Below are 15922 nucleotides of genomic sequence, written 5' to 3'. Positions count from 1 at the left end.
CTTTGTGCAATTAATTTTTCTTCCCCAGAAAGGCCAGAGATACAGCCACTTGACGAGTATTCTGTGAGACTTGCCACATTGATACACCTACTTCACAATAAAGTATGAGGCATTCGCTTGGAATTCCAATCAGTCGAACTTGCATTTAACACTTTTAATGATCTGAATGAAAACGCCAAAATCAAACGATGACAGCAGAAGTTACCGGTGCCACATAAACAAGCCATTTGCCTCTGCAAACTATGGCACGCCCTTTTGATGGCCACTACACACATATACAGAGAGAGAGAGAGAGAGAGAGAGAGAGAGAGAGAGAGAGAGAGACTTCTTGCTATTTCTTTCCATCAACATGGCAAGGCTGAGAAAAGCGTGCCCTCTTTACATACGCTGAAAAAACCTCCCATCAACACACTCATGCGAAAGGGAGTGCCAACAAAATGGAAGCATCCCCCATTTACCTTGCAAACAGCAAATGACCATAATTTCACAGGTAAAACTCCATCCAAATTGACTAGACAAGTATGGGAAAAATATTATGAATTATAAACGATAATTTTTACATTACAAATATAAGCCAAGTACAGGAGTAGTTGGCATGAAATTTTGCTTCAGTTAAACTAAAACGAGAACCCATCCCCCCAGGTTGCTCCTCTCGGAGGTCAGGATTCTTGGGCATATTCTCAAATGATATTACAAATTCTTAAGTTACAGGTCAATGCCTGCTCAATGTCATAAAATATCAAGAATATAAGGCAACGAGATCCCTTGAATTTGTCTGACAGGTGAAGAGAAAGCAAAACACCTGTCCTCTCTTTACCCAAAATTGCCAATATATTTAGTGGCACAAATCCAAATGCAGGTTCCGCCATGCAAATTCGTAGCCCCTATGTTAGATGAAAATCTAATCGATTTTCAAATCTTTAACCTTTCAATAAGGTAATAACGTCATGGTCGATAGCAGCGAGAGAGAGAGAGAGAGAGAGAGAGAGAGAGAGAGAGAGAGAGAGAGAGTTATTGACAACAACCTGCTCCACTCATGCGATGATTCGATCCAGCTGCATGTTGTCGATCCATGACCCTAGCACCGGGTGATGCTCCCCTGACTCTCTCTGTGAACCAATAGACTCATCACGAGAGCGTAAAGCAGAGGCGGCCTCGGCAATTGGAGAACCTTCTCTCACACCCTTCTGCTCCCATAGCACATCTGAATCCTCATTCTTCCTGAATCTAAAAGAGGCCGATTTTCTGAGCTTTGAGAGATCATCTCCATGAACGCCCCACTCCGGCTTTCCTGTTGGAGATCCCCAATCAGACCATGTCATCCCAGCTCCCAAATCTCGTGAACTCTGGCTTTTATTGTCACGATGAGCAAAAGCCGCCGCCCGGACAGACATAGCTGAAGGTATAGAAGAAGATGCACCATTCTCATGTGTAGTATCCACATCTAATCCCCCGAGTGCAGATAGGCGGCCGAGACTGAAGGATGACTTATGGGTTGGAGACGACAGGAAAGAAGACCCTTGAAGCTGCGTATCTAGAGCCACCTGTTGGGCCTGCAGCTGCAGTTGAGCCTGCATCTCACTTTGAAGCTGAGAATGTAATAAAGAAGACTTGAATGCATGCATTGAAGAATCGATAGGAGACAACAAAGCAGAATCTGATACAATTGACCTCGGAGAAGACATCATTTCTGAAGCAAACAAGTCCTCCAGATTAGTAGGAGCCACAGTGAGGCCCAAGCTCCTATACTTATTTGCCCGTGAGGATGTAGTCCCACAAGAAGATGCAGCAACAGCAGCATTCAATCTGGCTTGAGTAGAAAGAACTTGTGATGGGAGGGATGGAAACTCGGTTACTGAATGTCCTTCAAATCCAGGCACTCTTCCCAAGTCATCCTCTATTGATATATCCCTGGCACTTAGTGCAGCTCTCAGCCGACTTGAATGCAAACCAGCACCCGGAAGATGAAGAGCAGGTATGTTTGCTTGAGACCAACTGCTAGGAAGAGAACCTGATGGAGAAGACGGAGACATTGGAGGGGTTACAAGAGATCCTTGCTGATGTACAGGATTTGAGGCTGAGAAAGGGCTCATCATTAGCACCGATGACGGCGAGCCTGGAGCCAAGGGCGGACTCATAGATGCCATATCCAAAGAACCAGTAGTCCTTGGAGATGGGATTGCAGAGCCTGTAGACACATAAAGAGGTCGAAGCTCTTCATTTGTATGGGCAAAAAAGCAGACCCGTCTTGCACATTTAGTGCCATCCTTGCAAAGCCGTGTTCGATACTGAGCAGGGTGCAACCAGCACTCAAAGACCCCATGGGCATACTCGCAGCTATCACCTCTTCTACAAGTCCCCTTGCGAAAATCAGGGCATGGAACACAACTGTAATGAAATCTTCTGGGGTCCCTTCGGCGGGCATTCTCTCCAGGGTGCACAAAAGGGCACTCCGTCCAATCATGTGAATATGCCCTTGAACAAGGACGAACTTTGAATGAGAACATGCGAAACTCATCTGAAGTGTACATACTGTTCTTGATATCCGGAATAGAAGGATCCACAGGATATTCCTTCACCTTCTCAGATGTCTCTCCCAGAACTTTGACAGCAGCTACTTCAGCTGACCTTGGCGATGATGAAGAAGATGGTGACATAACTGGTGACTCTAAGGCTAAAGTCTGAAAGCATACTGAAGATTGAGCAACAGTAGTAAACCCCCCATCACCAGCAGCAACCCCAAACCGATTATCTTCACAAAAGGCCTCATAATCCAACCCATCAGGTAGGTCTAACGACAGCTTTGGTTTTGCAAGTTTCAAAACCATCTCCAACTCTGCCTTCAAATGAGGATGCTTGGGAAACTTCACAATGAGATTGGCAGGTCGCCTACCTTGCGCATCAAGAACATTCATATCAGCCCCATGATCAACTAGCAGCTTCACAATGTCCAGTGCGAACTCCGAACCACCAGCAGCAGCACAGTGCAAAGCTGAGCTTCCATCACGTCCACATTTTTGGTTTATATCTCCTCGCATGGCAGAGCTGCATGTTAAGATGTGATTAACGACATCCATGCTGCCATATAAAGCTGCAACCATAAGCGGAGTTCGTTGCTCCGTTACCATTCGACCTGTCCCATGCTGTCTGCAGTACCAAGCACCAGAAACATCAAGCTTTACTTTGTGCTCCTCCACGGCCTTCTGGAATCCCTCCAGATCATTACAAGAGGCAAGTTCCAGCAGAACAGACGCCACTCCAGAATTTTCATTTTCAGCAAAAGCACCAACCGCACCATCTTTTGTATGCCCACTACAACCGGCTGTATTCAACTCTTCAGGCCCTTCACACATCCTTGACTTGCACAAGCAACAAGCTGCAAAACAAGTATCAACAGCCAATACAACTACCAGTCCATGACACATTCTTTTGGAAAGTATCAAACACAAACAAACGAACTTAAAGCAAACCCTTGCCCTGATGAAATCCTCAAATCATATGCAACGAATTGAAATGGAAGGATAAAAGTTTACCTTATATACGACTTGATAAGGATGATAAAACTTTAAGCTTTTAGTCAGCCGTGCACTAGAGAGGTATGGGATTGCTCCAGTATGGAGCTCCAAATTGCTGACCTTGCAACCACCCCAAAAAAGTAATTAAGTTACATTTTCAGTAAGTATTCTACTTTACACTTCTTCAAGGAAGAGAACTCATCAAAAGAGAGCCAGGTATCAAAAATCTACGACAGTCTTCAACAAGAGAAGAGTCACGACAGGCTTGCATTGCTCCATGTATAAACATGGCTTACACAAACCTATCACAAAAAACTTTGATTAACACACACCATCAAAACCAGTTTCTCCTTGAAACTAAACAAAAGCACACACCGCATCCAAACTGCTCATCAAAATAAGCGACCACATCCAAATGCCCCTTTCATCCATAACTTTTCACCCCTCAGAAAGGGTCTTAAAAAGCAACGGCCAGGACCAACAAAGAGGAAGTCGGGAACCAATCATGATTGTGAAAAAGAAAGATGATGAGTAACACAGATGCCAAGATACCACTCCACCACAAATTCAAATAATGAGTGATGGCAATAAAAAAATAACAAATGCCCTGTTAAGGTTGGCTAGATTGCCTCGAGTTGAACATATTTCTTTAGAGTTCAACAAGGCACTTTCAAATGCCACGGACCAACCTCCCATGAAAATTTGACACACTGTGCACTCATTTGCATTGGAAGCTCACCCTATGCATTTGAAAAGGAGGCCCACTCCTTTCTATCGGAAGCTCACCCTATGCATTTGAAAGGGCCCACTCATTTTCATCCGAAGCTCACCCTATGCATTTGAAAGGGCCCACTCATTTTCAGTGGAAGTTCACCCTATACATTTGAAAGGGCCACTCCTTTTCATTGGAAGCTCACCCTATGCATTGAAAGGGCCCACTCCTTTTCATTGGAAGCTCACCCTACGCATTTGAAAGGGCCCACTCATTTTCATCGGAAGCTCATCCTACTCATTTGAAAGGGCCACGTTCAAACTGAAAGAAGTTTTGAAAGTTCACCCTATGCATTTTCATTGGAAGGTCGTCCCGTGCAAGTGCAACTGCACATAAACTAATGGCACTCAAAGGGCTGCCAAATAGTCAAGACACTTAAGTAGTCACGGGCCTCCCCATCAAAGAGGGTGCAACTCTGCACAGATAAAAACCTGTAAAACACTCCATAGAGCAGGTACGAAAAACGCTTGCCCACATCATCACTTTGAGGTTCCCCCTCTAGTCGCCAACATGTGCAAAGTGCACTCTAGAATGCTGTACAGTGCATGAGAATGCTAACTGCATTTGTATGGCCAAGTAGTGGGGGTATGTGAAGGCCATTTTAAAAATATGATGGTCAAAGAAAGTGGTGGACTTATTTGGTGTATGTTAAGGCCATCTTAAAAGTGTCAGGTCATGTAACCAACAAATGCACCGGGCCAATCAGGTGATTATGTAAACAAGCACTGCAGCAGGACATTCCAATCAATACGACACCGCTTTCCATCTACAAACAGCTGTTTCCACCTACTGCATCCCATCCACCAAAAACATGGCACCATCCTTTACGTCTGTCACATTAATACAGTGGTAAAACCCTACATGAAAAAATCTAGCATCACAAAGAATCTTATGTGACCAAGCATTGCAACATAACATCCCCAACGAATGCAACATGTCATCCGCTGTACTACAGGCATCAAACAAATGGCACAAATTTTCAAAATCAATATATTGCATCTGTCATATTGATTATAATCACAAAACCCATATGATAAAAACTCTTATATCACAAAGAATCATCAGACTCCTGACCACTCTAAAGTCTGTACCCAAGATTTGGCAATCTAACTTTAGCTAAGCAACCAAATTCCATAAATTCAAAGCAAAAGTGACAATGAGAGCTAACATACCAAAGGGTCTTCAAAATAAGCAAACCTGGAGCAAGATGCAAAGCTGACGGAGATCGAAATCAAGCTTTTCCCTTAGGGAACAAAATGCTAGCTGCTCAAACGGAGAAATGCCCTTGATAGTTCCTTTCGTTGCAGCATCTCCTTCAGCTCTGGCTCTGTACAGCGGTAGCGCAGAGAAGAGGCCCTCCGGCGAGGTAGAGAGTTTCCATACTTACTGTGCGGCTCCCATGGCTCCACCGAAAAGGTGAGGGAAATGGAGAGAGTAAAGGAGTGCAGGTGGGGGAAAATGGGGGCTATGGCGGGTCAGTGAGGGAGGAAGGGGACAAGGCACCGCCGCCCAAATGCCTTCTTCTTCTTCTTCTTCGCTGGGTTGCAGGTGAAAATGGGGCATAGTAAAAAGGGGGAGAGGCAGAGAACCAGCAAAAATTTCAACACAAGTGAAGTGAAAACCCTCCGCATGCCTAACACGTGCCCGCCCCTACCTGACATCCAATTTCCAATTTGTTCTCTGACGGCTGCCGTTTGCCCCCTCCGTTAACCCTAACGCCTCCTCCACCCCATTACATTACCATTTCTCACTCTAGATAACAACCAAATCAGGGCGAGAATCTTACATGGAGCAAGAGCCAGATAAGCTTCCACACATGCATCAGGCAACGCCCTCAATTCTCTCACTATAGTGGAGATTCCCAACTGAAACGAAAAACATGGTTCTACTTTCACTGGATATTAATTTTCAAGGTCAAAAGTTGGGTATTTAAGCTATAAATCCCTACATCTACTGTAGATAGATAATTGCAATTGCTTCATTTATCTCTAGTGCATAAGGGCGAAGAGGAGTGTGGAGATTGCTTGTTATTAATTTTTAAAAATCAAAGAGGCCAATTCTTTCCCTTCTCCTATTTGGCAAGCTCGTTGCTTACAATTGTATTTTTATAAACATTATTTCAAACATTACCTTTATTGATCCACTTGTTCTATCTAAGCATGTGAGAGAGAGAGAGAGAGAGAGAGAGAGAGACAGAGAGAGATGTAGACTGGCAAGGAAGTGAGCAAGCTTTTGTGATCTATCAAATTTCACCAGTTATGAAGCATTAGGTGGGTACACCATTGGAAGTGGTTTCATTAGTGGGTGTCTAAGGAGATGCCCTATGAAAAAAAAAGGCGAGGGTTGCCTGGAGATGGTGGAGAGGCAACCAACATACGAAGGGGGAAGAGGACATTTGCACGTCAGTGATTGCATGGCCTGAAGAGAGGAGGACGACAGGTGGCGGGCATGAAGGGGAGATACGGACGGACAACTGGCAAAACATAGACGAGCAACAGGGAGAATGTTGTGCAATGTGCAGGCAGCATTTAGTGGTACGTTGGATAGCACATATGGCATTTCCTAAGACTCAAGGTCACGAGGTCAATTCCAGGGTATTCCTTAGTGATTTGATTCCAAGTTGGAAGGAACACATCTTGTAGAGGAATCTAGCAAGAGTCCAAGAATGGAGCAAGTAGGTATGAAAAGCATAACTTGCATATTAAGTTCCAAGACGTATATATGGTAGAGTATGCTATTCTCAAATAACAAGTTTGCTTAGCATAAAGTTTTCAGGTTTAATAAGTAGGTTTTTGGTTGAACATAAATGCTCAACATGGGGGTTGGGCAATGATGGTGCAGCCGAAGGCCCTGTCAATCGAAGAAAAGGTGGAAGTATGAGTATGGATCCAAGAAAAATCATGGCAAAGTGCTTCAATGCCAATTGAAGGCAAGTGCAGGCAAGGAAAAACAAGAGGTGTATGTTATACGTTGTCACAAACACGAGGTGAAAGACTAGAATCTAGATGCATTTTGTGTTGGGGTAAAGGCAGCATGTACCTTGCCCTGGGGCCGGACATCCAATGTTCGATCGAACACTGACCTAATTCTTTCTACAGAAAAGAATAAGGGGTCTCGCTCTTTAGTAGTGAGTACTCCATCCGCACGTAGTCTATCACTCTCACAACATGCACAAAACTTTTGCACTGGCGTGCTCTTCAATTGGTATCAAAGAGTAGGGGGAGTGTGAAGTATCCTATAGCTAGGGCACACGCACCATACTCGGCTAGGGGTCGAGATCGTGGGAACTGCATCTAAAGGCATGGATAAAGGTTAAGGAGGCCATGTGTTAATAAAAAAAGGGGATTTTACCCATGCAGTAGGGCGACAGCCCACACGAGGTCTCTAGAGGGGAGTGGCGATGTTATGTGTGTGTGCTTCCTACTTCGTTTTCCTGCTAGCTCGCCTTAGCTGCCACTCAACACTAGTATCAAAGCATGCTTTGATAATTAAGGCCTGTAATTGCAACAACGTTTTCTTGTACTCGCGTCAGCTGCTTTGTCAACCCCGCCCTTCTGCGGGACATAGGGCTCACACAGGCTACACGGCGCTCCTTCACGCAGCCCGCAAGCCTTGCAAAACCTTGCCCACTCATATAATGAGCCACCACAGAAGGCCAAGCCGTATTCAAAAATTGGCATGCCAGTTGTCGCTTACAACTACAACCTCCTAAAGCAAGGGCTTGCTAGAATTTGTCGTCGAAGCCGTTGCACCAAGCTTTAGTATCTTCCTATCAAGCCCTGATAGGCACACGCACATAGTGTTTCCCTGGTTGCCGACGTGTCAGCTCGTCAACTTGCTTTTTTTACCATTAGATCATATACATGATAATTACCAAGGCATGTTCGCATTGGCTGTGGCGTGTTGACTTACTTGTCACTGCCCGTGTTTGTGCCCCATGCAATAAGAGGAAGTAAGAGCATAATCGCTTACAACAATTGTCATAAAATCTAATATCTAACCAACCCAAATGATTTTCTCATATTAAATTGATCACTTAATGTGGAAGAATAAATGGGAACAAGTGTTAAGATATAGATATGTGCTTATAGATCTATCTCAACACGGGGCCAATAGTAAAGGGGCCCAAATGGAAGATGGTCTATCAAGAGCAAAGCTAACCAATGGAGCATAAGACCTTAGGGTTAGCTTCATTGAACACCTCCAATAATGTGTGTAAAAGTCCTTTGACCTTAGGTAAGCTAGGGCTGAGCTTGAGGTGGGAACCCGGCCTAAGCTCGAGGTGCTTGTCGTGCTTGAGGTGCTTGTCCTGCTTGAGGTGATTGTCATGCTTGAGGTGCTTGATTAAGATGCTTGAGGTGCTTGACTTGGTGCATGATTAAGGTGCTTGAGGTGCCTTGAGAAGCTTGCCTGAGATGCTTGTGGGAACACCCCCTACTTCAAGTGCTTAGTCATGCTTGATGACTAAGGGGCTTGCTCATCCAAAGTCAAAAATATCCCTACAAGGAGGGGGGCGAGCCTACAAGGGGGGGGGGGGGGAGATGAGAGAGAACACACACACACACACACACACACAAGGGAAGCCCCAGCTTGAAGAGGTAGCAAGGACACTTGTCAAGTTCCTCCCCATGTTGCCCTCATGGTGTGCCTGAAGCCTATTGGTTGGCCACCCAAGGGGTCCAATGATAATTTAAGATATTTAATCGATTGATTTTGCATTTATCAAGTCCTCTCTCTCAAAGGGGAAAGGGGGACACTTGTCCCAAGGCTACCCATGTTGCTTGTAATGGCTCCTGCTTGTGATTGGCTAGGCCTGGAGGGGTCCAATGAGCTTCAAGCATGAGCTACAAGGGGGGGTCGACCCAAGCAAGCTAGGGGGGTGCTTAGGGGGTATACTCACCCACACACACTCACAAACACTCTCATTGGGTACTATGCAAAGTGCAAGAGCTCCCTCTCCCTCTCCAAGCAAGTAGAGGTTGAGAGCCTACACCAACACTCTTGGCTATGGAGTGCAAATCCATCCAAGAGCCATGCTTCAATGCTTGAGCTTGCCATCTATTTCTTCTTCATTACTATGCTATTATGTATGCTAGCACAAAAGTTATGATAAGCGAGGAACTAGCTCTTTCTCGTATGAAATGTTTCTTCTTCCTCTTCCCTACCCTCATTCCCTACTAGCTCTCTCCACCTTCGAAGGTGTTTGAGGTCTTGGGACTGAAGCTTGGTATAGTTAAAGCTTTCTTCAAGTTTAGGTTATGCTATGATGGTGATGCATGAAGCTTTCCATCTTCATTGCTTCACCTAGGTCACAAGGAACACAAAGAATGTATTGTAACAAGTCTCTCTTTATGGGAGAAATCATAATACAAATGCCTATTGGAGGGGGGACCGGCTCCACATAAATCCGGTCCTCAACTGTTGTCATGTTCTCTAAATTCTCTCCCTTGCAAAAGTATTGTCTATGCCAAGTTAACTAATTGCTATGATTATGTTGCTATCTTCAATTATGTCAACCCGCTATGCTCACAAAATCATTTCTTGAAAGTACTCTCATTAAATTCCGCTACTCTCAAATTGAATAGGAAAATTCCATTACAACAATAACGCAACCAATTAATTGGGTAGTAAGAAGGTTTGCTGCGAGGAAACGAACTTATCAAAGGTCAAACTATATTGGCAATACTTGGGTATCTACTGCGTTCGTCGAGAAATTTTGCTCGCTATCAACACTCTCCATCAGAGCCATCTGTGGCACACCTCATGAAGTGTTATGTATATTTGTGCATAGCCTTTTTAGCATAATCTTTTCCATCTTTTTTTGAAACTTTAAAGTGAGTTCGGCTTTTGAAACTTATAACTATGGATAAAAAGATCAAAATAAAATACCACTTGAGACCGATACCAATCAAGACCAAAATATGTATGGGATAGAGGACATGGGAGAAGTGCATGAGATGCTAGTGCGTATAGGGAAAAATATAGAACTACATTTGCAGACTTTTCTAGCTGCTCTAGGTGGTCTCAAAGATCACATGACCAAATTGACTTAGTATATACAGAAGGGTAAACAACCGATTCACAGCCTTTTGTGCCATTTGATCCAAATGTCCCTTCCATGTCTAAGGACGGGGGAGCTATATATAGAGAGGTTGTTATACCTCCTCTTGATACTCAGTCGAGACCTAGTGACAACCCTGTCCTCAAAGATATGAAACCTTCTATGGTGAAGAAAAAGATAGAAACAAAGATACTATTTATATGTTCCTGCAGAAATGGCAAGACCTAAATAGGCTAAAGAACACTCCACCTGAGTGACAAACCCTTGAGGTGAGTCTATCATTGAGTTCAAAAGCCTACAAATGGTGGATGAGTCTCAATGCATCAGGAAAGATTCCAGGGGATTGGGCTCAATTTGAGAGTATTTTTGTGAAACAATTTCTTCCTAAAAATGAGTCAGAAAGAAATTGGGAAGATTGGAATAAAGCTATGCAACGGGGTAGGCCTTTGCTTACTCACATTGTAGAGTATAGAGAAATAATCCTAATGCTTCAGGGGATAGACAACTTTCACAAAACAAGGGGGTTTATATGGGGTTAGATAGACATTTCAAGCGAGAGGTAAAAAGAAGTGCACCTAAAACTTGGGAAGAAGCAATTAAATTTGCACAAATCTATGAAGATAATACTCGCTTGACAGCTTCTAATCCCACTCATACTGAGCCCAAGTCCACAGAAATGGGGGTATCATGGCCATTTCTGAAAGGAAAAAGGAAATTCCCATATAATAAGGAGAGTAAACCATTGTTTAAAAGGAGGGTTGCACTAGGACCTAGATTGAATTTTGCAAAGTCTAAAAAGGAAAACTTGTGCTTCATTTGTTTGTCATCGAACATTCTCAATGGAATTGTCCAAAGAACAAAAGGAAAAAAGATGATGAAAAGGATAAGGGTCCTGGCAAGAGTCATAAAGATTGGCAACATAAGGAAGAGACTGGGTAATAAGAGGGCCTCTTTTTTTGCAGTTTAAGGAAATACTTCAAACTTAATCAAGCTTTGACCAAGGGCTAGAATGGTGGGGTAGATAGGATAGACATGCTTATATAAAAATACTTTTGCTTATTTTCTTAGAGATATGAAAACTTTATTAGATCTAGTCCCAAAAGCACCTTTTCAATTTTCAAATATTAAAGTGTCCCTCTCTTATCCCCTCTTTGTCTTCTCTCTCTTCTTCTTTCTTCCCCCGCAAAAGTGTCCCAAGCTCTCTTTCTCTCCCCTCAATTGTTGCTGCTGAAAAGTGCAGATTTGTAATCTTTATCCCCACTCTCTCTCTAAAATGCACGGACTTCTCTCTCTCTCTCTCTCTCTCTCTCTCTCTCTCTCTCTCTCTCTCTCTCTCTTCTTCTTCTCATGCTAGGGCTGGGGCATCTTTTTGTAAAGCAGTCTACCACACATCATTTTACCTCTATAAGATCTCCTTCTAGATTTGCAACCTCTTACTCCATATCTGCTACATCTCCTTCTAAACCTACAACCTCTTTCTCCATAGCTATAAAATATCTTTCTATATCTGCAACCTCTTTCTCCATAGCTCCAACATTTCCTTCCATATCTGCAACCTCTTTCTCCATAGCTCCAACATCTTCTTCTAGATCTGCAACCTCTTTCTCCATAGCTCCAATATCTCATTCTAGATCTGCAACCTCTATCTACGTAGCTCCACTATCTCTACATGCAAGATGGAAACAAAAAACACTATGATGAGTGACCAAATTTATGAGAACACCAAAAATAGGAATGAAGCTCATTGTTCCTACCAACACATATGCTAAAAAAGCTTAATAATCTTACCCAACAAGGCTCCTATACCAAAATCTCCAAAATGATGTGGATGAGTGAGGGGAGACCATTTTGGATCTAGATGAGGAACAAGGACCAAGGACCAAGGAAGGTGTTGATGAAGATACTCAAGAAGTAGCTAGTGTTTCAGATCTATAGCTTCATGTAGAGGTTTGAAGGTGAGGTTGAGTGATTAACCTCACCTTCGTACCTAGATGAGGAAGAAGGACCACAGAAGGTGTTGATAAAGATACTCTAGAAGCAGTCGTGTTGCAAATTTGCAGCTTCTATAGAGGTATGAAGGTGAGGATGAGTGATCAATGAAGGGAGGTGTTGATGAAGATGTCGTAGAAGTATCCAATGTTATAGATCTATAGATTTTTGTAGAGGTGTGAAGGTGAGGCTGTTTGATCAATGGAGAAGGGAGGTTTCAAGCCTCTATTGCAAGAGGTATTTGGAGGGAAAAGCGGCCTTGAAGAAGGAGTTGTAGGTCTCATAGCTAGAGAGAGAGAGAGAGAGAGAGAGAGAGAGAGAGTATGTAGCCGCCTTAGAAAGAGTAAAGAGGAGAGAGAATGCCATCACATTTTTTGAAAGACCCCCTTTTAGGAAGGGAGGGAGTAAGTAGCCTCTAGAGAGAGAAAGAGTAGGCTTTTACCCCAGATTTATGGAAAAAGGTTCAAATTTTATTATTTTCTCATTTTATTAATAAAGAAAAGATCCCTCCACCTCTAAACCGACCACTCACTTTCAGGACCTTCCACACCCACCATTTTAGTCCACATGGCAGTCCCCCATTTGCTCATTCCTTAATCTCATTTTTAATCGCATGGGAAATAAAGAGGCCCTCCTATATCCCATTCCCTTCCTAATGATCCATGTTGTCCAAACACTTCTGATAAATGGTAATGAAAGGTATAAATTCATAGAAGTGTTGCACGATAACAAAGAGCATTATTATTGTTCTTAACCAACATGTGGAAATAGAGTTTTGGTCCACATGAGCTAGTAAAAATGCATGGATTTGTAAACGAAAAAGGGTTAAGGTTATGATAGATGACTCTACCACACACAACTTTGTAAACTATGCTATTGTTAAGAAACTAAAACTTTCTCAACAACCAAGTACTCACCAATATATCGTCTCCATGATGCATGGTGAAGACAAGAAGATATGGGATAAATTGGTATCCATTTTGGAAGTTGAGATACAAGGATATAAAGATAAGCTTGACTTCTAAATTATGAACATGGATCATGCGGACTTGGTTCTGGGAAGGGAATGGTTGTGGGGACTAGGACTTTCTTTGAAATGGAGTTACCATCAAAACTCACTTGAATTTGAAAAAGAAGATAAATTTTTTTATAGACAAGATGAGCATGATGTACATAATAGTCCTTTGGTATGTTCTCTTGAGTTGCAAAAGCTTGTAAATAAAGGGTCTTGTGACGTACGTATACTTTGGTGTCGATCTATTGTAAATAAGGACTCTGATGTAGAAATAAAAAATCAAGTTTCTTACTCATCTTTGTCTTCTCGTGGTGATTATGAGAGTGATTTAAAGGTCTTGTTAGAGGAAGTTAAAGATGTTTTTCCTTTTGATTTGCCAAAAGGTTTGTCTCCTAAAAGAGGTGAAGTAGATCGTGCTATTGATTTAATTAAAGATGCAAAGCATGTCTGTAAACCACTTTATAGATTAGGCCAAGCACAACATTTAGAAGTATAAAGGCAATTGCAAGACTACATAGATAAAGGTTTCATTAAACCCAGCGATTCTCCATGGGCTTTGCCAATCTTATTGGTGAAGAAAAAAGATGGTTCTTTGTGACCTTGTGTCGGCTATAGAGCACTAAATAATCTCACCAATTAAGAACCGGTTTCTTATGCTTAGAATGGAAGATCTTTTTTATCAACTAGAGGGAGCCAAGTACTTTACCAAGATCGACTTACAATCAGGCTATCATCAAGTTAGAATAAGTGTAACATTTAATGGCCTAAAATCTTATGTGTAGCGGAAATTAGCATGAATATAGTGGGCATTTCATTAGAATAGATTCCTAATGAGAATTACAAGAGTGCTTGGGTGGAGAGAGAGCAACAAAAAGCATAACACCTAGTTAGATAGCATCGACAATACTTTCAAAAGAGAGAGCAATTAAGCTATTGACAACAGTTGAGGACCGGATTTGCATGGAGCCGGTCCCCCCTCCAAAAGGCTTTGTATTATGGTTTCTCCCATCAAGAGAGACATTGTACAATACAATTCTTTGTGTTCCTTCAAGACTAGCTAGTGCAATGAAGATGGAAGCTTCATACACCAAGCAAAACACTTAATCAAACACAACTTGAATTATCCCCGTTCTCAGACCCAAGACCTCACACACCTTCGAAGATGGTGAGAGCTAGCAGGGTATGAGAGTAGATTGAGAAGAAAAAGAAGTATCTTACGAGAAAGATGTACATCTCCTCACATAATCACTCATATTAGCATAGCTTAGCTTAGTAATTAGCTTGGTAGAGAAGAGGAGCATGCATTGAAGCTTGGCTCTTGGTTGGATTTGCATCCACATGCCAAGAGAGTGTTGATGTAGGCTTCTATCTCACAAGCTTGGAGTAGGTGATGAGCTCTCCATTAAAGCTTGGGAGGAGATAGAGTATTTTCCCTTCACACATGGTCAAGTGTGAGAGTGTGTGTGTCAATGCCAAGCAAAAATCAGCCCCCCCTCTCTCTTGGGCGAGCCCTAGCTGCTAATTAAGTCTGGCTTTTCCCTCATTGGACCTCCCCAGGTCAAGCCAATAGGAATTAAGCAGCATAAGTGATAGCCTTTTGACATGTGTCCCCCTTTCCCCTTTTGTGAGAGCTTTAGGTAATTAAATAATTAAACTAAACTCTCATTGGACCCCTTTGCCTCCTGGCCAATAGGAATCAGGCAAGCCATGGGGCTCCTGAATGCTCATTGGACCCCTTGGGAGACTGCCCAATAGTCTTCTAAGAGACTTAATTCTCATTGGTTTCTTTTATTAAATGTTTTTAAATTAATTAAACTAGATTTACTCTAGCTTAATTCTCATTGGTCCACTTCAAGGGTCTTCCAATAGGAACTGGGCACACCTTGTGGGCATCTGGCCTAGGGAGCTGACATGTGTCCCTCATTCCCTTTGTGTAAAGGGAGCCTGTGTGTGTGTGTGTGTGGTTTTCTCTCTCATCCCCTAGCTTTGGGGCTCGCCCCCTCCCATGTAGGGATGTGCAAAGACTTTTTAGGGCACACACTAAGCATCCAATTTTCCCTAGGGTTGACCTTTGGACACAACCTTTGAATTTTTGGAACCTTAGCATTTTGGAAGTCTTAATGGGCTGAACCTTAGGGTCTTTTTGGCCCATTGTTTCACATGGCTCTTTTGCAGATGGCCCCCCCTTTGGATCCCTATTTTCCCTCCTTTGGATCCCTACTGTGGCCGGTCTGCTAGCTTAACCAATATTCTAGCTTTTTCTCCCTTGGCACTTCCCCACATTAAATGATCAGTTTAATATGAGAAAATCATTTAGGAGAATTAGATATTGATTATTATGACATTACCTCTCTCTTGAAATCATAGTCGTCCTCGACTATGGTGTAGAGAAGATAAAGCATATGCATGAGTCCTTTTCTTTAGCGGGTAGAGGATCCCTATGTTACCCTACGACATCATTCCATAATGGATGACTAGTCCATTTGGCGCTTGAGAGCCTGAGGCTGCCGCAAGCATGTCTGCACATTAGTCCTATCAGTCTTCCATAGTAGAGTGACAAGCTCTACTTG

General features: G+C 42.8%; 1 protein-coding gene across 2 annotated transcripts; it reads right to left on the bottom strand.

Moving 5' to 3' along the window:
• Positions 1 to 520: 520 nt before the first annotated feature.
• LOC147458075 (zinc finger CCCH domain-containing protein 30-like) lies at positions 521 to 5905 on the bottom strand. 2 transcript variants are annotated; one of them, XM_086512824.1, is made up of 3 exons: positions 5485 to 5905; positions 3534 to 3635; positions 521 to 3376 (listed from the first exon to the last, which is right to left on the bottom strand). In XM_086512824.1, exon 3 carries the CDS (start codon positions 3351 to 3353, stop codon positions 1035 to 1037), a length of 2319 nt encoding a protein of 772 aa, XP_086368950.1. In that variant the 5' UTR covers positions 3354 to 3376; positions 3534 to 3635; positions 5485 to 5905; the 3' UTR covers positions 521 to 1034. The 2 variants fall into 2 exon arrangements, with proteins under 2 accessions (XP_086368950.1, XP_086368951.1); XM_086512825.1 differs by having other exon boundaries at positions 3534 to 3630.
• Positions 5906 to 15922: the final 10017 nt, after the last annotated feature.

Source organism: Adiantum capillus-veneris, chromosome 5, assembly GCF_014529385.1.
Source record: "Adiantum capillus-veneris isolate H3 chromosome 5, ASM1452938v2, whole genome shotgun sequence".
Lineage (NCBI taxonomy): Eukaryota > Viridiplantae > Streptophyta > Polypodiopsida > Polypodiales > Pteridaceae > Adiantum > Adiantum capillus-veneris.
Note: the sequence above shows the minus strand (reverse complement) of the source record. Positions and strands in the feature narration are given on the sequence as shown.

Bases quoted from the DNA above. Each gene is read 5' to 3' on its own strand.
- LOC147458075 (XM_086512824.1), bottom strand. From the start codon at position 3,353: ATGTGTGAAGGGCCTGAAGAGTTGAATACAGCCGGTTGTAGTGGGCAT.